This window comes from Salvelinus alpinus, chromosome 19 (genome assembly GCF_045679555.1).
Source record: "Salvelinus alpinus chromosome 19, SLU_Salpinus.1, whole genome shotgun sequence".
Taxonomy (NCBI): domain Eukaryota; kingdom Metazoa; phylum Chordata; class Actinopteri; order Salmoniformes; family Salmonidae; genus Salvelinus; species Salvelinus alpinus.
In genome coordinates, this window is record NC_092104.1 from 45,267,378 (window position 1) to 45,292,347 (window position 24,970).

General features: G+C 41.3%; 3 protein-coding genes across 5 annotated transcripts; 2 read left to right on the forward strand and 1 right to left on the reverse strand.

Moving 5' to 3' along the window:
* The first annotated feature begins 5,614 nt into the window (after positions 1 to 5,614).
* Positions 5,615 to 10,130, forward strand: gstt2 (glutathione S-transferase theta 2). The gene is made up of 5 exons (XM_071353769.1): positions 5,615 to 5,822; positions 6,874 to 6,961; positions 7,059 to 7,209; positions 9,037 to 9,213; positions 9,654 to 10,130. The coding sequence occupies exons 1-5, from the start codon at positions 5,693 to 5,695 to the stop codon at positions 9,798 to 9,800; spliced, it is 693 nt and encodes a 230-aa protein (XP_071209870.1). The 5' UTR covers positions 5,615 to 5,692; the 3' UTR covers positions 9,801 to 10,130.
* Positions 10,131 to 11,293: 1,163 nt separating this feature from the next.
* On the reverse strand, positions 11,294 to 18,633 carry chek2 (checkpoint kinase 2). Of its 3 annotated transcripts, none has more exons than XM_071353764.1 (15): positions 18,507 to 18,633; positions 17,054 to 17,299; positions 15,415 to 15,539; positions 15,172 to 15,304; positions 14,892 to 14,982; positions 14,662 to 14,761; positions 14,526 to 14,579; positions 13,652 to 13,716; positions 13,376 to 13,475; positions 13,105 to 13,191; positions 12,771 to 12,934; positions 12,413 to 12,531; positions 12,149 to 12,234; positions 11,923 to 12,003; positions 11,294 to 11,720 (listed from the first exon to the last, which is right to left on the reverse strand). In XM_071353764.1, the coding sequence occupies exons 2-15, from the start codon at positions 17,271 to 17,273 to the stop codon at positions 11,634 to 11,636; spliced, it is 1,512 nt and encodes a 503-aa protein (XP_071209865.1). In that variant the 5' UTR covers positions 17,274 to 17,299; positions 18,507 to 18,633; the 3' UTR covers positions 11,294 to 11,633. The 3 variants fall into 3 exon arrangements, with proteins under 3 accessions (XP_071209865.1, XP_071209866.1, XP_071209867.1); XM_071353765.1 differs by lacking the exon at positions 18,507 to 18,633 and adding an exon at positions 18,247 to 18,371; XM_071353766.1 differs by lacking the exon at positions 18,507 to 18,633 and adding an exon at positions 17,657 to 17,778.
* Positions 18,618 to 23,436, forward strand: LOC139545710 (endosome-associated-trafficking regulator 1-like). Its single transcript, XM_071353768.1, has 8 exons — positions 18,618 to 18,984; positions 19,550 to 19,671; positions 19,888 to 20,316; positions 20,428 to 20,501; positions 22,267 to 22,378; positions 22,565 to 22,627; positions 22,716 to 22,855; positions 23,034 to 23,436. The coding sequence occupies exons 1-8, from the start codon at positions 18,939 to 18,941 to the stop codon at positions 23,122 to 23,124; spliced, it is 1,077 nt and encodes a 358-aa protein (XP_071209869.1). The 5' UTR covers positions 18,618 to 18,938; the 3' UTR covers positions 23,125 to 23,436.
* The last annotated feature ends 1,534 nt before the right edge of the window (positions 23,437 to 24,970 follow it).

Below are 24,970 nucleotides of genomic sequence, written 5' to 3' on the forward strand. Positions count from 1 at the left end.
GGATACTGATCTGTAGTTTTTGGATGTCAGAGGAGTTGAGTGTTGGTTTCTTGAGGAGGGGAGCGACTCAAGTCATTTTGAAGTCAAAGGGGATACAGCCATTGGTCAGGGATGAGTTGATCAGGGAAGTGAGGAATGGGAAAAGGTCTCCAGAGATGGTCTGGAGAAGGGAGGATGGGATGGGGTCAAGCAGGCAGTTTTTTGAGCGGTCTAGGGAGGGAAGAAAGCGTTCAAGGTGTAGGGTAGCTCTATATGTGTGGGACCATTGGACTCAATAGGCTGAGTAAATGAGGAGCGGATGTCGTCAACCTTCTTTTCAAAGTGGTTAACAAAGTCGTTCGCGGAGAGGGACGAATAAGGGGGAGGGGTGGAGGATTAAGGAGGGAGGAGAAGGTGGAAAGTAGTTTCTTAGTGTTAGAGGCAAATGCTTGAAATTTAGAGTGATAGAAAGTGGCTTTAGCAGCGGGTACAGAGGAAGAGAAGGTAGAAAAGAGGGAATGAAAGGATGATAGGTCCTCCAGAAGTTTAATTTTCCTCCATTTTTGCTCAGCTGTCCACAGCCCTGTTCTGTAAGCTCGCAATGAGTCACTCAGTGACGCAGCAGGAGGGGAGGGCCAAGCATAAAGGGAGGAGAGTAGGGTCAAAGAGGCAGAATCAGGAGACAGGAGGGAGAAGGATTTAGCAGAAGGGAGAGATGATAGGATAGAAGAGGAGAGAGTAGTAGGAGAGAGAGCGGAGATTGCGAGGGCGCATGACGATCTGGAAGGAGGCTGCGTGGCTAAGGTTGGAGGAGAGGGAGACAGAACAGGACATTAAGTAGTGATCAGAGACTTGGAGGGGGGTTGCAGTGAGATTAGTAGGCGAACAGCCTCTAGTAAAGATGAGGTCAAGCGTATTGCCTGCCTTGTGAATGGGAGGGGACTGGGAAAGGGTGAGGTCAAAAGAGGCAAAGAGGGGAGAAAGAAAGAGTTGGAAAGAAAGAAATTGAAAGCAGATGTTGGGAGGTTGAAGTCGCCAAGTATGAAGAGCGGTGAGCCATCATCAGGAAATGTACTTATTAAGGTGTCAAGCTCATTGAGGAACTCTCTGCTGGGCGATAGATAACAATAATGTTAAGCTTGAGTTGCCAAGTGACAGTGACAGCATGGAAATCAAATGAGGAGATGGACAAGTGAGCAAGGGGAAAAATAGAAAATCTCCACTCAGTAGAAATGAGTAGCCCTGTGCCACCACCGCAACGACCAGATTATCTCGTACTATGAGAGAAAACGTAGTCAGATGAAGAGAGAGCATCTGGAGTTCTCTGGGGTGATCCATGTCTCCGTCAGGGCCAAAAAGTCAAGGGACTGAAGGGCAGCATAGGCTGAGATGAACTTGGCAGTTCCAAACGCTGCCAGAGACCAGGAATTCCACATGGGTTGTGTGTGCAGGGTACACTAAATTAGAAGGGTTGCAGCCAAGGGTTGGGGAGCGTCTGTAAAGCCTACAGGGAGAGGAGCGAACAGGTATAGAAAACCCACAGTGTTCAAAGCTACAAAAGAGCAAAATGAGATTATCTGAAAATAACTAGTTAAGATACTCAAGTGAGAGAGTGGTACGGAGCCTTCCTCTCTTTCCTTCCTCGAATAACTCTGAAGATGAACTCGGCAGAACCATCTTAGTTTTGCGACGAGACCACCGCTGACATGACCATTGCTGTCACACCCGCCACTGACACGACTGCCGCTGATAAAACAAACGACTGATAGGGGGCGCTGTTTTGAAGCCATTGCGTCTCCATCTTGGCACTCCCCCACCATTGTATAAAATATTTTAGAGGCTATATAAATGCATTTATTAATGTCTACATTTGTTTTTGCCATGTTTATTCTATTAGGCCCAGTAGTCGAAAACGTGATTTTCCTGTGTTTTACATATTTTTCCACACTATGATGTTTGAATAATTCAGGGTAAAGAAGAAGGAAAATGCCATAACGAGTATAGATACAAATAAAATAAGTTATTACAGAAATTGAGGGATCAATTTTATATTGAAAACACAGATGGAGATATATCTTCCATGTGAATTAAAACAAGAAACCTAATATATTCCTTGTCAATTAAAACAAGGAACTGATGCCACCCCATGCTCAGTCTGTGCTTCATGCTTGCTGCTATATATACAGACATTTGCAAAGCTGTGATCTCAACTGATATCTCACAAATTAATGGTCAATTTCCGTAAAAGTACATTCTGAGAATTAGCCCTGTCCTGTTCATGCATACTTATCGCACTGACAAAAGTCGACCTGCGAGGACGTCACAGCTAAAGATGGTAAAGTACCCATTACATTAGGAAAACTGTTGTAATGAACACAGAATTTTCTGGACTTTACTACTTTAAATAATACTTTTAAGATCAATTGGATAAAACAATTCCTAAGAAGACCCACTTCTATCTGGAATTGTATTCCTCATCATGTCTTCTCTACTTTTGGTGGCCTTAACTTCATGTTGTTTTGTAATTATAATATTGACAAAATTCCAGTGAAACTTTCTGCTTTTCATCGGCAGGTTCTTGTCATGGTCCTTAATTTATAAACACAATTTTTCTCCACACAGATATTATATATGGATAAAATTGTATAAAAATACTTCTTTGTTTTTAGAATATTGGTTCCGAAATAATATCCTATTGGTGAGCCAACTTGTAAATGCAGAGGGTTTTTTACTCAGTTATAAGGAATTCTTATCACTTTACAAGGTCCCTGTAACACCTAAAGATTTTGCAATTGTTTTAGACGCCATTCCCTCAGGTGTTGCTCTGTTATTCAGAAACGTGTCAAGACCTGACCCTCACACATACCTACTTGTTAACAAAATGAAGGAAGTTTCCTTTAAAATTATTCATAAATATTATCCTGCCAACCACTATATGAAGAAGTTTAAGGAAAACATCAACTCAAATTGCTCCTTTAGTAATGACCACCCAGAAACAGTGTTGCATCTTTTTTGGCATTGTATTCATGTAAGAAAACTGTGGCAAGACATCAGTAGGTTTATAATTTAACACATTTATGAAGATTTTACACTATTGTGGAGAGATGTACTGCTTGGATTCTTTACATACGATAAAAATAAGCTGAAACATTGTTATGTAATTAATTTCATTATTCTTTTTTGGCCAAATTTCATATACACAAATGTAAATTTACTAGCAAAAAAACAAATTTTCTTACCCTACAAAAAGAAATTGAACTGTATTTTAAGACAGTTAAATACTTTACTAACAAAAAAGCTGTTAGAATTGTAAGTGTATGTATGTCCCTTAAGGTCCTTGTGTAATTGTAATGTGATATTGTACCCCCTAGCTCAATTGTCCATTATATATAATCTATATATACTTGTGTTCCCTTATGTACTTTCTGTATTGATTTGTTGTTAATAACAATAAAAAATAAAGGAAAAAAAAATAAAAAATAACTATACATTTTTTTTATAATAAAATGTTTAAAAAAAAGCTAAAGATGGTAAAGCACAAGCTGAATGACTACTAGTTGGCAGGGCACTTTCTGCCATGTGCCCGGAAACTCTCCCCTAGGTTGTTCCTGGAAAAACTTTGTTCTCATTTAGAAGCCTAGTAATCACGCCTTTGTAATATTTGCATGACGTTATCGCGTAAATTCATTATCTAGGTTAAAGTAAATATACAATTTAAACTGACGGTGTATAACTTTAAGAATGTTGTTGTTTTTACGCCATAATGTAAACTTTAAAAAACGGAGCATGAACTACAAACATTTACTCACAAAATAGATTTTAAGCGTTCTTTTATACCAGAAAAAAATTCTTAAACCCTCAACTAAAATCTAAAAAGATTATGGGAAATCTGCCGCTCGACCATCCATTGATCACGCCCTGCACGACTTTTGTTTTGACTCAGTTGGTGACTATGTAGCCTACAGATTACCGTTCTCCTAGCAACAGAATATTATGCTGGTAACACGATCGCGGTTGTTTCTTTTCAAAACAAGACTCCCCTGCAAAGACACACTAAATTGGGAATATCAATTGTTTTGCAGTCTAGTGCAGTACTACTGTTTTTGAACAGCACTGCAACCACCTTTGAAAAATATATAATTTGACGTATTTTATTGTATATTGGATTATTTATACAATCATTTATTTTGAAAGTTTACACATACTGGTATGTTGAAAGCTACTGTGTAGACTACACAGAGTTTACAAAACAAGGACACCTGCTCTTTTCATGACATAGATAGACTGACCAGGTGAATCCAGGTGAAAGATATGATCCCTTATTGATGTCACTTTTTAAATCCACTTCAATCAGTGTAGATGAAAGGGAGGAGACAGGATAAAGAAGAATTTTAAGCCTTGAGACAATTGAGACATGGATTATGTATGTGTGCCATTCAGAGGGTGAATGGGCAAGACAAAATATTTAAGTGCCTTTGAGGTATGGTAGTAGGTGCCAGGTGCACCGGTTTGTGTCAAGAACTGCAACGCTGCTGAGTTTTTCATACTCAACAGTTTCCCATGTGTATCAAGAATGGTCCACCACCCAAAGGACATCCAGCCAACGTGACACAACTGTGGGAAGCATTGGAGTCAACATGGGCCAGCATCCTTGTGGAACGGTTTCGACACCTTGTAGAGTCCATGCCCTGACGAATTGAGGCTGTTCTGGGGGCAAAAGGGGGTGCAACTCAATACTAGGAATGTGTCCTTAATGTTTTGTACACTCAGTGTATATTTAAATAAATACACTTTAATGAAATACAAATATTTGTCATTGGAATTACTCAATAGAGTCTGCAAAACTTAAATGGGTCAATTGTGCTGGGCAATGGGTTTAATACAGAGTACTGGTGACTCCTAACTCCACCCTCTCCATTTACTACAATGCAATACACGGTATATGGGATACTTGGTTTCTACTAACCAAATATGGTTCGTTTTGGAGGGGGACACATATTTGGTTAGTAGAGACCCTACTGAGTATTTCCCACCTTACTTTAGCTGAGACAGGAAGAACAGTTCTTTCTACAAACCAATATGTATTCCATGTACAGTCTATTACAGTGTATTGCATTGGGAGCGATGGACAGGCAGAGTGAAAAGCCAGCAGCAGGCCGTGCGACACAGTCCCCATCCAAAACTAACCATATTTGGTTAGTATAGACCCTACTTAGTATTTTCCACCCCACTTTAGCTGAGACAGGTAGAAAAGTTATCTCGCTACAGCCCAATATTCTCAACATACCAGTGTCAACAATGCATTTTTACATGACACTCTTATCCAGAGCGACTTACAGGACCAATTAGCGTTAAGTGCCTTACTCAAGGGCACAGTGACAGATTTTGTACCTAGTCGGCTTGGGGACTCGGACCAGCAACCTTTCGGTTACTGGCCTTACGCTCTTAACCGCTAGGCTGCCTGCCGCCACATTTTTTATTTGTTTTCATAAATTACTTCTTGCATTTTCATGTTGGCACAATTAAAGTGGCCATTGATTAAAATTCAATATAATTTGAATTAGTTATCCATATTGCAATGGTTTGAAACGGGGGCTTTTACTTGGAAGGTTTCGTCATTACCCTACAAAGTGACATCATTTGTGCTGCTGGCAAAATACTAGTAGCCTACAGTGCATAGCTAACGTTGGCAAGCAATACAAATACGTTTATCATGGCTGGTAGAAAGACCGTAGAACTAGAAGTGTATTTAGATTTATTGTCACAACCATGTAGAGCAATACATATATTTCTTAACTGCAATAAAATTCCACACAAGGTGAAAACAGTTGCAATACGAAAAGGTGAGTTTCAAGCGGGCTGGGCGAACGTTAGCTGACGTTTAACGTTAGTTACCAACATCATCTAGCTAACGTTAAACATGCAATCAATATATCTATCGTTTTGGTTGCTACTAAAGCAAGATTGTTAATGTTAATTGGAAATGCATATATATGTTTGATATATTTATAAACAGACTGAGCGCTACATTGTTTAAAAAGCTAAATGTATCTGATCTGTCCTGCATTGAACTTAGACCTACTGTACCTTGAACTTTGTCCTACTCTGCACAGCAAAATGCGTGTTGTCTGTTGATAGTTGTCCCAAATGTGTACTAGCTAGCTAGCTAACTAGCTATTCAGAATGACAACAGTATGCTATTATTATTTCACAATCGTCCATGTCTTCAAATAATTTTGACAAATACACTGAACAAAAATATAAACCCAACATGTAAGTGTTGGTCCCATGTTTCATGAGCTGAAATAAAAATCCCAGAAATGTTCCATATGCCCAAAAGCTTATTTCTCTCAAATTTTGTGCACACATTTGTTTACATTCCTGTTAGTGAGCGTTTCTCCTTTTCCAAGATAATCCATCCACTTGACAGGTGTGGCATATCAAGAAGCGGATTAAATGGCATGATCATTACACAGGTGCACCTTGTGCTGGGGACAATAAAAGGCCACTTTAAAATGTGTAGTTTTGTCACACAACACAATGCCACAGGTGTCTCAAGTTGAGGGAGCATGCAATTGGCATGCTGACTGCAGGAATGTCCACCAGAGCTGTTGCCAGAGAATTGAATGTTAATTTCTCTACCATAAACTGCCTCCATCATTTTAGAGAATTTGTCAGTATGTCTAACCCGCCTTACAAAGGCAGACCACGTGTAACGACACCAGCCCAGGACCTCCACATCCGGCTTCTTAAAAACTTAGAAATTGTTGCATATTGCATTTATATTTTTGTTCAATATAGAAATGTAATTAGAAATATAGAAATTTTAAATGTTAGAAATGTAGAAGAAATGTAATTAACATACTGTATTTAAATAACTTTGTTTATATATAGGGGAGAATAGGACACCAGAGTATACAAAACTCAATCCCATGCAGAAGGTCCCTGTGATGGTCGACAATGACTTTGTTCTGACTGAGAGGTAACACTCTTCATTCACTCTGTAGTTTAAAAATGTTTTTAAAAAATGTTCAAAATGAAAAAAATAAGAGCATTTCCCCTCCCTCATCTTGTTACAGTGATGCCATATTAAAATACCTGGCCACCAAATACGATGTCCCAGGTAACTGGTATCCACGCCACCCAGAGAGGAGGGCGAGAGTGGATGAATACACAGCCTGGCACCATACCAACACCCGGCCACATGCGGCCAAGGTCTTTCTCATGGAGGTAAGGCTTGCTCATGGGACTTGGCAGGTGAAATGTAGTCTAGTCCCATAGCCATCTTTTTGCAGGGTATTACACATTTATGCAATATCATTTTACTGTTATGGGACATGTTACAGTGGGGCAAAAAAGTATTTTGTCAGCCACCAATTGTGCAAGTTCTCCCACTTAAAAAGATGAGAGAGGCCTGTAATTTTCATCATAGGTACACTTCAACTATGACAGACAAAATGAGAAAAACATTTTCCAGAAAATCACATTGTAGGATTTTTTTTAAATTTTAAATTTTTTAAAATTTTTATCCCATTTTCTCCCCAATTTTCGTGGTATCCAATCGCTAGTAATTACTATCTTGTCTCATCGCTACAACTCCCGTACGGGCTCGGGAGAGACGAAGGTCGAAAGTCATGCGTCCTCCGAAGCACAACCCAACCAAGCCGCACTGCTTCTTAAGACAGCGCACCTCCAACCCGGAAGCCAGCCGCACCAATGTGTCAATGTGTCGGAGGAAACACCGTGCACCCGCCCCCCTCGGTTAGCGCGCACTGCGCCCGGCCCGCCACAGGAGTCGCTGGAGCGCGATGAGACAAGGATATCCCTACCGGCCAAACCCTCCCTAACTCGGACGACGCTAAGCCAATTGTGCGTCGCCCCACGGACCTCCCGGTCGCGGCCGGCTGCGACAGAGCCTGGGCGCGAACATTGTAGGATTTTTAATGAATTTATTTGCAAATTATGGTGGAAAATAAGTATTTGGTCAATAACAAAAGTTTATCTCAATACTTTGTTATATACCCTTTGTTGGCAATGACAGAGGTCAAACGTTTTCTGTAAGTCTTCACAAGGTTTTCACACACTGTTGCTGGTATTTTGGCCCATTCCTCCATGTAGATCTCCTCTAGAGCAGTGATGTTTTGGGGCTGTTGCCGGGCAACACGGACTTTCAACTCCCTCCAAAGATTTTCTATGGGGTTGAGATCTGGAGACTGGCTAGGCCACTCCAGGACCTTGAAATGCTTCTTACGAAGCCACTCCTTGTGTTTGGGATCATTGTCATGCTGAAAGACCCAGCCACGTTTCATCTTCAATGCCCTTGCTGATGGTAGGCTTTGTTACTTTGGTCCCAGCTCTCTGCAGGTCATTCACTAGGTCCCCCCGTGTGGTTCTGGGATTTTTGCTCACCGTTCTTGTGATCATTTTGACCCCACGGGGTGAGTTCTTGCGTGGAGCCCCAGATCGAGGGAGATTATCAGTGGTCTTGTATGTCTTCCATTTCCTAATAATTGCTCCCACAGTTGATTTCTTCAAACCAAGCTGCTTACCTATTGCAGATTCAGTCTTCCCAGCCTGGTGCAGGTCTACAATTTTGTTTCTGGTGTCCTTTGACAGCTCTTTGGTCTTGGCCATAGTGGAGTTTGGAGTGTGACTGTTTGAGGTTGTGGACAAGTGTCTTTTATACTGATAACAAGTTCAAACAGGTGCCATTAATACAGGTAACGAGTGGAGGACAGAGGAGCCTCTTAAAGAAGAAGTTACAGGTCTGTGAGAGCCAGAAATCTTGCTTGTTTGTAGGTGACCAAATACTTATTTTCCACCATAATTTGCAAATAAATTCATAAAAAATCCTACAATGTGATTTTCTGTTTTTTCCCCCCTCATTTTGTCTGTCATAGTTGAGTTATACACATGATGAAAATTACAGGCCTCTCTCATCTTTTTAAGTGGGAGAACTTGCACAATTGGTGGCTGACTAAATACTTTTTTGCCCCACTGTATATCTCATGTTCTGTGGTTGTTGTTGATGGCACGCATCGCTGCTTTGTGCTGTAGGTTTTACTGCCCCATATGACTGGGCAGCCAGCAGACCCACTGAAGGTGGAGAGGGCTTTGGCAGACCTGAGTGACACTCTGGAGAAGCTGGAGAACATGTTCCTCAAGAGGCAGCCCTTCCTCTGTGGAGATGACATCAGCCTGGCTGACCTGCTGGCCATGTGTGAACTCATGCAGGTGAGGAGCAGTGTGTCAACTGGTCCATCAGAGCCTAGCCACTAGGTGAACCAGCCACCTCTGCTGAGAAAATGGTCCTAAAATGTAGCCAGGAATATGTCAAATCTCAAAGACTGTCTGTGTAACAGTATAACTTTAGACCGTTCCCTCGCCCCGACACGGGCGCGAACCAGGGACCCTCTGCACACATCAACAACAGTTACCCACGAAGCATCGTTACCCATCGCTCCACAAAGGCCGCGGTCCTTGCAGAGCAAGGGGAACCACTACTTCAGGGTCTCAAAGCGAGTGACGTCACCGATTGAAATGCTATTAGCGCGCAGCACCGCTAACTAACTAGCCATTTCACATCCGTTACATCTGACCACTTACAATACATTTTGATGTATGGATTGCTACCCATTTCAGTTTACTAAATTAATTGACTGCTTTGCTCTCAGCCCCTAGGTGGCGGCAGAGACATCCTGAAGGATCGTCCCAAGCTGTTGAGCTGGAAAAGTCGTGTCCAGTCTGCGCTGGGTGATTCCTTTGACAAGGCACACACAGTGCTGTACAGTCTCCGGGACAGGTCCAAAGCAAAGCTATGAAATAATCTCAATATGGTTTGATATAAAAGCTTGCACAATGCTTGAACGCAACACTACTACCAGATGTATGTACTGATTATGTGCTGTCCATGTTGACCTCGAGATTGAGGTTGTTTATAGGCTCAATGGGAGAGTGATCAGTGCCTTACATTAACCTCTGTATGATATGCTACAAAATTACTAGCTAGATGGTTCAGCATTATGGACCTTGATCTGGAGTGGAGATGGAAAATGTTGAATAGAGTAAGAATATATTTTTCAATGACATAACTGCCTAAAATTAAGGGATGCATACAAATAAAAACCAGTGGAAAATGTTTGTTTATTCAACAGTAGCTGTACAAAAACAATTATTTACAAAACAGGAGGCAATTTCCAGTAGACATAGCTCAGTATGTGCCCACAAGTTGGAAATCAACATGTACACTGAACAAAAATATAAACGCAACGTGTAAAGTATTGGTCCCATGTTTCATGAGCTGAAATAAAAGATCCCAGAAATGTTCCTTACGCACAAAAATATGATTTCCCTCAAATTTGTTTACATCCCTGTTAGTGAGAATTTCTCCTTTGCCAAGATATTCCATCCACCTGACAGTTGTGGCATATCAAGAAGCTGATTAAACAGCATGATCATTACACAGGTGCACCTTGTTCTGGGGACAATAAAAGGCCACTCTAAAATGTGCAGTTTTGTCACAACAATGCAATAGACGTCTCAAGTTGAGGGAGCGTGCAATTAGCATGGTGACTGCAGGAATGTATACCAGAGCTGTTGCCAGATAATTTAATATTAATTTCTCTACCAAAAGCCGCCTCTGTTTTAGACAATTTAGCAGTACGTCCAACCGGCCTCACAACCGCAGACCACGTGTATGGGCGAACGGTTGTGAACAGTGCCCCATGGTGGCGGTGGGGTTATGGTATGTGCAGGCATAAGCTACGGACAACAAAATAAAATTGTATTGATAGCAATTTGAATGCACAGAGACACTGACGAGGTCCTGAGGCCCATATTTCTAAAGGTATCTGTGACCAACAGATGCATATCTATTCCCAGTCATGTGAAATCCATAGATTAGAGCCTCTTATTTCAATTGACTGATTTCCTTATATGAACTCTAAACTCAGTAAAATAAAATGGTTGCGTTTATATTTGCGATCAGTATATAGTAACGTTAATCAAGTGCATTTCAGATGATTGCACCATGATGTAATGGAAATGGATTGCCGAATTTGGAAGCTCCACATTTAATTCTAAATTCTTACTGCTTGCTCAATCTATTTTTCAACCATAAAAATAATGTTTCTTTGCAGGACAATTGTCTGTACTTTCAGGAAAGCCTGAATTGCTTCGCCTTGCTATTCTGGTTGGCTGGATGCAAGTTTCACCATGGCGATATGTTGGCACATGAGAATTATTAAAATATGGTAATTCTTGCATTCTATCTGTGCTGGCTTTTGCGGGCTACCTGAGACATAAAACAGATAGGTGGGAGGGCATACAGGCTGTGGCCAATTTATTGATGGAAACACTTCAACCACCTAATCTTTATTATAAACAACAAAAAAGCAAAAAAAAGTATGGGACCATTACATATAGCTGTTTCTATCAACAAGAGAGTTAAATGGAAACGCACCGCAGCAGGCAATTGTCGCATCTATTTTTCTATTCGAACGTTTTAAATGTCTAAAATCATTGGACAAGTTAATGGAAATGTAGCTATAGAAGTGTGAAAACACAATATACTGGTAGATTTCCAGGGGCCCTAATTTCCGGTGGAAAACTACCTGGGGGGAGTCTCCAATGTGGTGATGAGGATGAAATGTGACTCATGTTGCCTCTGTGGATGGGCCTGGTCTCCTCTTTGCCGGCTGCTGCTCGTCATCATCTTCTCTTGACCTCTTTGTAGTTGAAGCCTAAAGTAACAAGAGACAGTTCAATTTTGTGAGCAACACCCCTCTGTGTGTGTGTGTGCGTTCTAGCCCTACACTAATCACCAAGACCTTTGTTAAATCAGGTGTGTCGGTGCAAGGCTACAACAAAAATATGAACCGTCTAGTGGTCCCCCCAGGAGAGGGGTAGGAAACACTGCTGTAGTAGAATGACATTGTTTCTCACTACTGTGGCATCAGCTGCTGTGGCATCTCCAGAGTCCTTGGGGTACATGATGCATTCAGCAGTCTCCTTCATGGCCTCATCCTGAGACGGAGATTGATGGGACCAGAGATTATTCACAGTTGCCACTTACAACACTGCCTAGCCCCAAATACCCCTCCTTCCAGTAAACGTACCCGCCTTGATGGCACTAGGGCCAGGCAATGAGAGACGGCAATAAAGCTCTTACCATCAGCCAGGGATGGTGTAAAGCCTCCTCAATGGTGAGGCGGGCATTGGGGTCCACTACAAGCAGCCTCTTCACGACGTCTTTAGCTAGACATGATTGGATAAGTAAAATAACTATTGGACAGCATTTACTGAATGATCAATACGACTGTAGTAAAGTACCCAGAGTTCTTTCCCAACCTGAGACAGGAAGGATCTGTTTTCGAATGTATATGTGCTCTAACACACATGACAGAGACAAACAGGATTGACAGTAGTCTCTTACCATCATCCGAGATGCCGTCCCATTTGGATGGAATAAATGTATAAATTCCCTGCGTGATCTGATCCCTGACTGACAAACCAGTTTGTGCATTAGGGTGGAACGGGGGATAGCCTGCCAAGCTGTGAGGGAGACAAGAAGTAAGCTCCAGTTTAATAAATTATGCGAATCTGTGAACAGGAAAACCTTGCGTGCTGTTGAAAAGTAATCTAGGCCCAAGTTATTTGCAAATGAATTGAAATAATTGCATTACAATTCCCTTTCAATGTTGGCAGAAACAAGTTACATGCCACTTCCTACTAGTCAGAGCACGCAGCACTGTCGTTTATGTTACCCTGTCATCAGGAGTCTGGATCCCTACCACACAAACAGGACGACCCCTAAACTCCAGGCGTCTACGGCTCTGCTGTAGCCCACGGTGACTGCGTCGGTGAACACCTCAGGTGCAAGGTATGTGGGTGTTCCACAAAGGGTCCTCATCAGGGCAGACTCCTCCAGTATCTTGGACTGATTAAAGTCTGTGATCTGTCACATAGAGAGGCCTGTCACTCTTCAACCAAGCTTTCAGTCCCCCACCACTTCAGGAAGACAATGAGTTTTCAGGTGGATAACTTTATCTACCCTCACTTACTCTTCATCTACCATGTTCAATTATTGTGGAAAAATTACCCACATGATGACTTGACAAATCTTACCTTGATGACACAAACATCATCCTGAGACGAAAGCAGCACATTTTCAGGTTTGAGGTCTCTGTGGATGATGCCATTGTTGTGAAGATACTAGTGGAAGGAATGTGAAATAAAACAGCATAAGGAAGCAGTGTAAAACTACTAAAGCGACAGTAACTATCTCCAGTATAAAACAAGATAGGTATGGCGTATTTTGACATCACAGCAGAGCCTATTTAATAAAGCCTACCACTCTTCTAGAAATTCAAATGGAAAAATACATCAATCCACCCACCTCTACTGCTTTCAACATCTGGTAAAAATAAAGCTTGGCAATTGACTCCTCTATCTGGTTCTTGCTTTTGACCCTGTCAAAGAGTTCTCCACCCTCCATGCTGAAACACATACATGCGGTCAGTTGAAACAGAATAAATCAAAGGGGAAAGGAAATACGATGCTTGTGAAAATTGTACTTCTGAGGTGGGCTACAGAAAATATTACATGCAATGTAATACTGGTTTGTCATTGATAAAAATAAAAAGTGTCTGCTTGAATTAAATACTAAACTCACAGCTCTAAAACAATGTAGTATGAGTCGTCTGTTTGGAAGAAGTCTTCTGTTTTGATCAGACATGGCTGGAAAAGACAGAAGGAAAAAGTTACACAGAAAAATTGCAGGCAAATACTACAGGTGTTTTTGATACAAAGTGGTTGAATAAAAAATATTTTAAAAAGTGTTATGACTGACTTTGTCCAGTAGAAAACACAAGTTGAAAATGACTACTTCTATGGTATTTGACTACCCCAGAAAAAAAAAACATGGTTGGACATGAAAATAACCATTGCTTTACTAGGCTCCTTTCCTTGGCAGTCATTACAGCATAATACATTCTAGATGTACACTGAGTGTAAAAACCATTATGAAGACCTTCCTAATATTGAGTTGCACTCCCCCCTTTTGCCCTCAGAACAGCCTCAATTCGTCAGGGCATGGACTCTACAAGATGTCGTTCCACAGGGATGCTGGCCCATGTTGACTCCAATGCGTCCCACAGTTGTATCAAGTTGGCTGGATGTCCTTGGGTGGTGGACCATTCTTGATACACACAAGAAACTGTTGAGGGTGAAAAACCCAGCAGCGTTGCAGTTCTTGACACTTAGTACCATACCCCGGTCAACAGCACTTAAATATTTTGTCTTGCCCATTTATTCTCTGAATGGCACACATGCACAATCCATGTATCAAGGCTTAAAAATCCTTCTCTAACCAGTCTCCTCCCCTTCATCTACACTGATTGAAGTGGATTTAACAAGTGACACCAATAAAGGATCATAGCTTTCACCTGGATTTACCTGATCAGTCATGGAAAGAGCAGGTGTTCATAATGTTTGGTACACTCAGTGTATAAACAGGCTATTAACATTGACAATGAATACTTACTTACATGGTCTATCTTTTGGAGGATCTGGATCTCTCGTTCCGCATTTTGTGTGGCAGTCTATAATTGCACAAAGAAGAGTTACTTGTATTGCAGTAGTATTCATCAACTAGAAAACGAAGAAAATGGTGAAAAGACTTACGCCGAGAGATGCTGGGAAGTCCTTCTTGTTGATTGTCTTCACAGCCACCTTTTTGCAAGTGGCCCTCTCAAAGGCCAGCTTCACTTCCCCGCACACACCACTGGTATAACAAATCGTTATCAGCCACGTTTACACACATTGATCATACTAGAATGTCACTCTGTAATTCAAAACAAAAATCTGGATTCTGTAAAATACACAAGTTGAAATTAATCAAAATGCTCACTTACGCTCCAATCTTTTTGGTAATCAGGTATTTCTCACTGAACTCTTTGGGGAGGTTGGACTGTTCATCCGCCATGAGATCAATGAACACAAACACTAATGAGGGGAGAAACTATCAATCTCATTGATTATAAATGCAAAAACTAAAACCGGCATCACCAATAAGGGAATGATGCAGTATACTTAATGTTGAGAGCGACAGGGAATATAGTGGAATGCTAGACTTTTGAGTATCAGTGACCTAAACAGAAATGACTTGAAAATAAAACTCTGTAACAAGGTTACCTTTATGGCGTTCCTCAGCTAGGGACAGCACTGCATTGTTTGCTAGAGGCAGAGTTTTTCCTTTTCCAAGAACTTTACCGTCAACAAACGTGCCATTGCCACTGTTGTCAAAGACATAGACAATGTTCTGCTCCTGCAAGGTAACGATCTGACCGTCATTACTGAGCGAACATTGTGAACAAAACAATTTTCTTCTGTAAACAAAATATGAAATACATAATTTTGTCAAATGAATAGACCTACTCTGAAGATACGGAAGTGTTTTTTGCTGTATGTAGCAAATCTGATCGATTTCTTCAGTATGGGGTCATCAAAGCAATAGTTACATTTACTGTCCCGGCCAAACCAAGTGTCGTCCTCAACACAGTCTGAAAAAAAGTCAAACTAAACACTATCACTTCAATAGAGAAGAGAATACACAGATGCTAATGCTGCTAGTTGAGAAATACAAAGAATCTCACACAAACTGCACACAGACACACACAGTTTCCACATGGACCGCGTTCAGCAGGACACAACGTTGTTCAATTGAATGGAAACAGTGCTGTTCTGGATGACCAGTTGAAGAACATTTTGATTACTGATTATGGTGGCTCAGAGGGCGATTTTGTACATTGTGCTGCTGCAGCAGTATGCAATTTGAAATGGTCACACCCATATTGATCAGGTCCCACTCCGCCACACCCAAACGGGATCAAATATACATCAAAGAATGTTGAGGAATGGTGCGCACTGTGGTGGGAAAACGTGTCGTTCAGTACAAACTGTAGCAAAATGTTTAATAACTAAACGTGCCCCTGTATTCACTGCCTAAAGTAGCAACGGAATTGTAACGCGACATGTGATGGCTCCATATCTGGGTTTACAGCTTAGCTAATAGAAAACACTGCTACATGTTTTTTTACCTAGTCTTGGTGATACTTTCTTAGTCATCGATTTAGAAGAAAAGTGTATCTTAGAAATGTCCGTGTCCAGTTGCAAGTGGTTCTTCAAAAACCATAGAAAATTCAGAAAGATATTAAATCCATGTTTTGCATGGAGTGAAAAATGGCATGTGTGTAGATCTTTGTTTTGGCTGCACTGTGTGACGCGCTGTCATCTACTTCTACACGTGGCCGCATAGAACCGACTAGCGGTTCTAATGCTAGATGCTAGATGTGCAGCAGCTAAGATGGCAAGGAACCTTCTCGCACAGTACAAAAACATGGATTTTTACAGCTTCCAGAATTTTCTGTTGTTTTTTTGTAGAACCGCCTGTAACTAGACACAGACATTTATAAGATACACTTTTCTTCTGAATCAAAACGAAGAAAGTATCTCCAAGACCAGGTTAGTTGAAAAATGTGTGGCAGCGTTTTCCAGAAGCGAAGCCATAACGCCAGATAGATATGGAGCCATCACATATCGCGTTACAATTCCATAGCGATGCCTGAAGGTAGGGCTGGCACAATTACTGTATAACCGACGGTTATGGATGAAGACCTTCATGAAAATAAAAGAACAGTCATAATGGCTTTTTAAAAAAATTGCCAGCCGAGTCCGTTTCTGCTGTAACATGGACTCTACAACGTCATCAAACCTAGTTGCTCCTTGCTGAAACCATAGAATTAGGAATTAGAATGGATATCTATGGCTGAAACAGCACGGTGTTGTAACAAACAGTCTTCGGTTTTCTTGGGCAACGCCCCCATCCCTACTGCTGCAGCAGCACATACAGTCAGGAGCAGAGCAGAGGAGAAAATGCGCGTCTATTCTTTTGGCTATTCAAACGATTAAAATGGTGACCAATATCTGTCATCCAAAATTCCATGACTGTCACAGCCCAAACTGAAGGTATCCTATCTACCCAGAAAACCGGGGCATGTCTTGTGGTTGCACTCACCGTGGGCTCTGAAGCCTCTCTGCATAGGCAGCAGGCGACCCCAGGGCTGTGGCTCAGGCTCCTCTGGTATGGAGCCAAGGTCCCTAACAGGGATGGTGTCCACTGAGCTGACAGTGCCTGACCCAGAGGAGGAGCTGGAGCCACTCTGGGACTGAGTTTGGGATTGAGTCTGAGGCTGTGACTGTGTCTGGCTGCCAGCATCTGGCTTCTCCTGGGACATGGTCAATATTTCTCCTCAGTCTGAGTCTATTAAAGTAAATAACACATCATTCAGGTTATCATGACATCTTTCAATTTTCCAAAACAATGTTCCCCATGTCCGTAAACTAAGCAAAGTCCTCATGTATAACTTGCATTGGAGAATCTGCCCATGAACATCATACACTGAGTCTGGAAAATCCATAATCTTGGCAACTCTTGTAGCTAGCCAGAAGATTCTAACCCTATGCAACTGCCCTCCAAATTTGACCTTTATCCAAACTGATACATTGAGAATATATATATATATATATTTGACCTTTATTTAACTAGGCAAGTCAGTTAAGAACAAATTCTTATTTTCAATAACGGCCCCTTGTTCAGGGGCAGAACGACAGATGATACCTTGTCAGCTCGGGGATTTGAACTTGCAACCTTTCGGTTACTAGTCCAACGCTCTAACCACTAGGCTACCTGCCGCCCCAGATAGATACTTCTAGTTTTACGGAAAAAAATGTCCTTTTCGTCCTCATGCCAGCTAGTAGCCACCACAGCCATCTTGTAATGGCAGTGTCAGCCAATCAGCTCCTTTGTTGTTCAACGTGACATGCCATTCCATAATGGCTGCTGTGGCTACTGTTAGCTGGCTTGAAGATGATAAAGGACAGTTTTCCAGAAAAACTAGCAGTATTTCAATCTTCTCTAAGTATCAGTTTGGATAAAGGTCCAATTGGAAGTACATTGGCATATCCAACCCCTGCATTGAAATACATTTTCTGAAAATATCTCGCACCAGCTCTGTGGTGTCTTATTCATAACCATGATGGCGTTCCAACCCCAGTAGTGCAGCTCAGTGTAAACAAGCATAAAGGTAGGGTCGGAATCTTCTGGCTACCTAACGTTAGCTAGCTGTGTGTAAGTCCTTCAACATGCTCCATCTATTTACAAATACGTGTATCGTTTCTTGCCAACAGTGCGTAGTGTTATTGACTAACCTGTCATGCAAGTTAACTGTATTTTTTATCCTCACCAAGCACAAATAAAGCAAATCTAAATCAGTTCCACAAGTGCCCTAATCATTTCCGTTGTTGTAGTTAGCTAGCTAGTCTAGCTAGCACGACAGCGAAATTAAGTGGTTGTTTGCTAACCGAATAAATGTGACGACTCGCCGGCTCTGACGTGTGCAACTGAACATGGCAATATTTTTAAACATGTGTGAGAATGACAATTTAATAAAATACACGTTTACACTTACTGGGATTTCGAATGAATCGCGGCACGTGTAAAATTTGCCGGGAAATCGGATCGACTCCTGGGAAATGTTGTTTATTTTCCATAAAACGTCATCTGAATCGTAGCCAGTGACAAGTTTAGGATTGTCCACGTGATTTTCAGCAGCTAGCTAGCCTTTGACGAATCGACGCACACAGCTGACTAACAACAACCACATCTAAAATATGTCATTTTGATCAATTATCTTTCGTATGACAAGTCATTTTGTCTACATCCAGTAATTTGCTAGTACATTATTTCGATAGTTAATAATCAATGCACACGCTTATGTTTTCAGCTAGCTAGCTAGCTAGGTAACGTAAACTGTCTGTGTTAGCTAGCTAACTACGCGTTAGCCACTGAAGTTAGCTGACAACCGCTCATACCATCACCGATTGACTGGATAATCGTCAACATGGCAAAGCATAAAACCTCTGAAAAAAATAATATAATCGCAGTTGGTAAGTTGTTACTTCCATAGCAAATCCATCTGTCCAATATTCAGTTGTAGGTTCTAAACTAGCTATATCTAGCTGATCCAATATTCAAATGAGATGATGCATGCAACCATAGACAGAGGCTACTTGATATTCACATCATTGGATGCAATAACACACATCTCATCTACCTGAGACAGGGGCACATCTGTTCAGCACCATCGAAGAGTGATCAGCAAGTGATGGTGCATTAATTTGTGTTACAAGTGTCTAGTGCTGGGTTTGGCATGGTTGGTACCAGGATCAGAGTTATTTCTGCTGGCATGGTGTTGGAGGGCCATTAGTGAGGCACTCTTACCTCTGGTCTAAGAACTCCATGACCCAGGCACCCTGCCCTGGCACAGTGCTGTCCTTTAGTGAGACAATCTGGATTTACAAATCCCATGGCACTTGTTGCTGGAGTAGGACGGGGTATTGGCCACTACACATCCACAACAAAGTCCAACTCTTGTATTTCTCCAATAATGGCAGCCAGACCGTTTGAAAATAACTATCATCCAAATATTTACCGACATGTCTTATTTCATAGATGAAGTCAGAGAAGATGGAGAGGAGATGAATCCTTTCTCCTTCAAAGAGTTCATCCGCAGTAAAAACCAGTACCCAGATATGAAAGGGGATCCAGATGAGAAGAATTACTCAACGCGAAAGGTGCTGAACATTTCAAATGAACCAGTCTTACATTAAACCCCAGAGATAAACTGTTACAAAGCCTATGCATGAAATGCATAGATCCAAATGCATGTTAGGTCCTTGGAAAAAGTCACAGCATAATATACAAGGCCTGGTCAGACTGTGAAGAATATTACTTTTGGTGGAATTTTGCTGTGAATGTGACTTACCTTACTGCTGCTTCTTGTGTTGTAGAAGGCATATGGGAGCACATTCCTGGCAGAGGGGGAATATACTGCCCCGAAGAGCTTCGATCAAGACTTCCAGGGTCAGTTTTACATGGACCACACACCGTTTCCTCAGTTTCTGGAAAATGACACTAAGGAGGACTGGGCTGGGAGTTACCAGCCATCAGCCATCGAGGAGGCACATGCATTTGGACTGTGTGGCACTGCAGCAGCAGCAGACAGCAGCACATACTCTGGTCAGTCCTCCCTGTGCACAGAGGAAGAAGAGGAGACTTCATCCTCCCTATGGCAGGTGGATGAAGAATTCTCACCAGAGGCCCACCAGTCCAGACGGGCCCCAGTGAATTATGAGGGAGATGACGAGACATCAATGGCAGAGCTCACCTACAAGACCAAGAAGAGTAGTACCGAGAATGGCAGTAGGGATCAACAAAAGGTCATTTTCCTCTCTCAAGGCTTTGCTTACAGATGCACACGTGTGATTGGATATCACAATGGTATTAGTCACAAGTCCTTTATTTTGATTATTTCTGTTTCTCTTTTTAAGCTGAGGGAGGAAAATGCGCAGCTCAGGAAGCACATTAAAGATCTTGTGAAAAAGTCTGAGTATGATGATCGAAGGTAGGTGGATAGAATTGCCAGTTGATATGGTCTGCAGAGTACAGACCTACCTGGTGCATGAGAAGGGTTTAAGGGATGGTGTTAAAGCCTATATTATGTTATGGCATGGGAGTAATGCTTTAAATATTACTCTTTAGATGTACTTTTAAGATGTCAACTGTACACATACAGTACCAGTCAGAAGTTTGGACACACCTACTCATTCCAGGAACTTTCTTTACTTGTACTATTTTCTACATTGTAGAATAATAGTGAAGACATCAAAACTATGAAATAACACATGGAATCATGTCAAACAAATCAAAATATATTTTATATTTGAGATTCTTCAAAGTAGCTAGCCTTTGCCTTGATGACAGCTTTGTACGCTCTTGGCATTCTCTCAACTAGCTTCATGAGGTAGTCACCTGGAATGCATTTTAATTAACAGGTGTGCCTTGTTAATTTGTTGAATTTCTTTCTTTCTTAATGCATATGAACCAATCAGTTGTGTTGTGACATGGTAGGGGTGGTATACAGAAGATAGCCCTATTTGGTAAAAGATCAAGTCCATATTATGGCAAAAACAGCTCAAATAAGCAAAGAGAATCGACGGTCCATTATTACTTTAAGACATGAAGGTCAGTCAATATGGAACATTTCAATAACTGAGTGCAGTCACAAATAAGTTCAGTCACAAAAACCATCAAGTGCTATGATGAAACTGGCTCTCATGAGGACCACCACAGGAAAGGAAGACCCAGAGTTACCTCTGCTGTAGAGGATACGTTCATTATAGTTACCTGCCTCAGAAATTGCAGCCCAAATAAAAACTTCAGATACATCTCAACATCAACTCTTCAGAGGGGACTGTGTGAATTAAGCCTTCATGAACGAATTGCTGCAAAGAAACTACTACTAAAGGACACCAATAAGAAGAAAAGACGTGCTTGGGCCAAGAAACACGAGCAATGGACATTAGACCGGTGGAAGTCTATCCTTTGGTCTGATAAGTCCATATTTTTTAGATTTTTGGTTCCAACAGCCTTGTCTTTGTGAGACGCAGAGTAGGTGAACGAATGATCTCTGCATGTGTGGTTCCCACCATGAAGCCTGGAGTAGGAGGTGTGATGGTGCTTTGCTGGTGACACCGTCAGTGATTTATTTGGAATTCAAGGCACACTTAACCAGCATGGCTACCACAGCAATCTGCAGCGATACGCCATCTCATCTGGTTTGGGCTTAGTGGGACTATCATTTGTTTTTCAACAGGACAATGACCCAAAACACACTTCCAGGCTGTGTAAGGGCTATTTGACCAATAAGGAGAGTGATGGAGTGCTGCATCAGATGACCTGGCCTCCACCCAATTGAGATGGTTTGGGATGAGTTGGACAGCAGAGTGAAGGAAAAGCAGCCAACAAGTGCTCAGCATATGTGGGAACTCCTTCAAGACTGTTGGAAAAGCATTCCAGGTTAAGCTGGTTGAGAGAATGCCAAGAGCGTGCAAAGCTGTCAAGGCAAAGGGTGGCTACTTTAAAGAATCTAAAATATAAACCATATTTTGATTTGTTTAACACTTTTTTGGTTACTACATAATTCCATGTGTTATTTCATAGTTTTGATGTCTTCACTTTTATTCTACAATGTAGAAAATAGTAAAAAAATAAAGAATAACCCTTGAATGAGTAGGTGTGTCCAAACCTTTGACTGGTACTGTATGTTAATGCTATTTAAAGAGTGTTTAACCTATGCTCATCATCATGTCTCTCTGACTGCCCCATAGAATTCGACACGTCACAGATGAGTTGCACAAGAGACGAGTGCAGGAGGAGAAGGAGGCTCAGGCTTTAGAGACCATGGTTCATTCCGTCGAGCAGAACCTGCAGTTAATGACCGTATGCATCTGTCCCTCTTTCTCCTAGTTCATCCGTTTGACAAAGATGAAGAATAATTTTTGTTCACTGATTATCTGAAATATGTCTCAATAAGATTACAAGCAAATGTCATGATTAGTTACTAAACAGAAGTGTGTTGAGATATGAAGTCTTAATTCATTATTTTGACCTTTTTCCTCTTGACAGAAACGAGCAGTTAAGGCTGAAAACATTGTATCAAAACTCAAACAGGAGCTGCATCAATTACAGGTTTGACCTTTACTGGTGTTGCTGGCGTTACTGGATGATGAGCTTCAGTGGCATATGATTGCATAATGTGATCCTCTTTATATTGCAGGGCCAAGTAGAGGGGTACCGGTATGAGAATGAGAGACTTCGAGCCGGAGAGACAGCTGCCTTAAATACAATGAAACATAATGCGCAAGTGGCCTCAGAGTACCTCAACAAAGCAGCACTCAATGCAGAGACTTCCATCAAGTGAGTTCTCTCCCATAGTGTCATCTACATACAGGTGGGATAAAAACAGTCCCTCATAATGATTGTGTGGGTATTGGGTAATGTGCAATTTCAGTTCATAGTGTTTTCTACATAACCCCGAATTAAACATTGTGGTATTTGCTCCAAGTTCAGGCTATCGGTTTGATTCTGTCCACAGGCAATTACTTACAAGTGCAGAGAGTCTTTGTCTAGTGTCTCAACTGCTGCAGTCCATTGACAACCTATCTGAGATTCACAAGGAAGGCTGATGGAGTTTAAAGGACACTAGAGATTGCAGATCTAGTACCATCCAGCAACAAGGAACTGGAAAGCAATTATGGTGTGTCACACAACACTCAAACGAGAATTTTAAGTTGTGGTGGGTGCACTGATTTGTGACCCCCCCCCCCCAAAAAAATAGTGCACATCTTTTTTACTTGTACATCATAAAATGTTTAGTTTTAAATCACTTTAACAGGCGATTTGAAAACAATATATACTAACAACAGATGTATTTACCACTGAGGCAAATATGACTCAAATATTGTGATTAATAAACATGTGACTAGACATCCTTCAAAGTTGGTTGTTTTTATTTTGTGAGCATTTTACACTGCATTTGTTCCACAAACTTTGCTTGAACATAGCCATTCTATGCGAGTAGAGAGATCGTTTGTAGCTAGCTAAATTACTGGCCAAGTTTTCCGACCTCTGATCCCTTTTAATGTATTTGTATTTCATCCACTTTTTCTGAGACTGTCTGGTTAGTAATGAGGGTATTTGCGATGAGTGACTTTGATACAGAAACCCTACAAGGTCCGGATCCTGCTGGTTAGAGTTGAATACCCCTGCTCTAAACCATCTCTGGTATCATGTATTTTTATTTATTTAATTTAACCTTTATTTAACCAGGAAGGGCTCATTGAGATTTTAAATTTCTTTTTCAAGAGCGTCCTGGCCAAGATAGGCAGCACCAAGTCATTACAAACATTACAGACAGACAACATGAAAAACTACAAGTAATCTAAATTATTATTTTAACCACTGGAGGGAGGCAGAGAGCTATAAAAGAAACGGTCATACATCTCAATCCTCGATCTTAATACTGTAACTCTGTGCCCCCCAACACAAACACTGATACAGAGGAGGCTGGTGGGAGGAGCTATAGGAGGACAACCTCATTGTAATGGCTGGAATGGAATATATGGAATGGTATCAAACATATCTCCACCCACCAGCCTCCTCTGCTCTGATGTAAGTCGCTCTGACGCTCTGGATAAGAGCGTCTGCTAAATGACTTAAATGTTAAAATGTTAAATGTGATGTATTACAGTAATATGACAAGGAAAAGTTTGGCTTTGTACTTTCCATCATAATCTAATACAGTGGTTCCCAAACTTTTTATAGTCCTGTACCAATTCAAACATTCAACCTCCAGCTGCGTACCCCCTCTAGCACCAGGGTCAGCACACTCTCAAATGTTGTTTTTTGTAAGCCTGCCACACACACACTATACGATATATTTATTAAACATAAGAATGAGTGAGTTTTTGTCACAACCCGGCTTGTGGGAAGTGACAAATAGCACTTATAGGACCAGGTCACAAATAATAATATAATAATAATCAATTTTGCTCTTTATTTAGCCATCTTACATATAAAACCTTATTTGTTCAACAAAAATTGTGAATAACTCACCACAAGTTAATGAGAAGGGTGTGCTTCAGAGGATGCACATAACTCTGCATGTTGGGTTGTATTGGAGAGAGTCTCAGTCTTAAATCATTTCCCACACACATTCTGTGCCTGTATTTAGTTTTCATGCTAGTGGGGGCTGAGAATCCACTCTCACATAGGTATGTGGTTGCAAAGGGCATCAGTGTCTTAACAGCACGATTTGCCAAGGCAGGATACTCTGAGTACAGTCCTATCAATAAATCTGGCAGTGGCTTCTGATTAAATTAAATTTTCACAGAACCGCTTGTTGCAATTTCGATGACGCTCTCTTGTTCAGAAATCAGCAAGTGGACTGGAGGCAGGGCTTGAAAGGGATAACGAATCCAGTTGTTTGTGTTGTTTGTTTCGAGGAAAGTACCTGTGTAATTGCGCACCCAG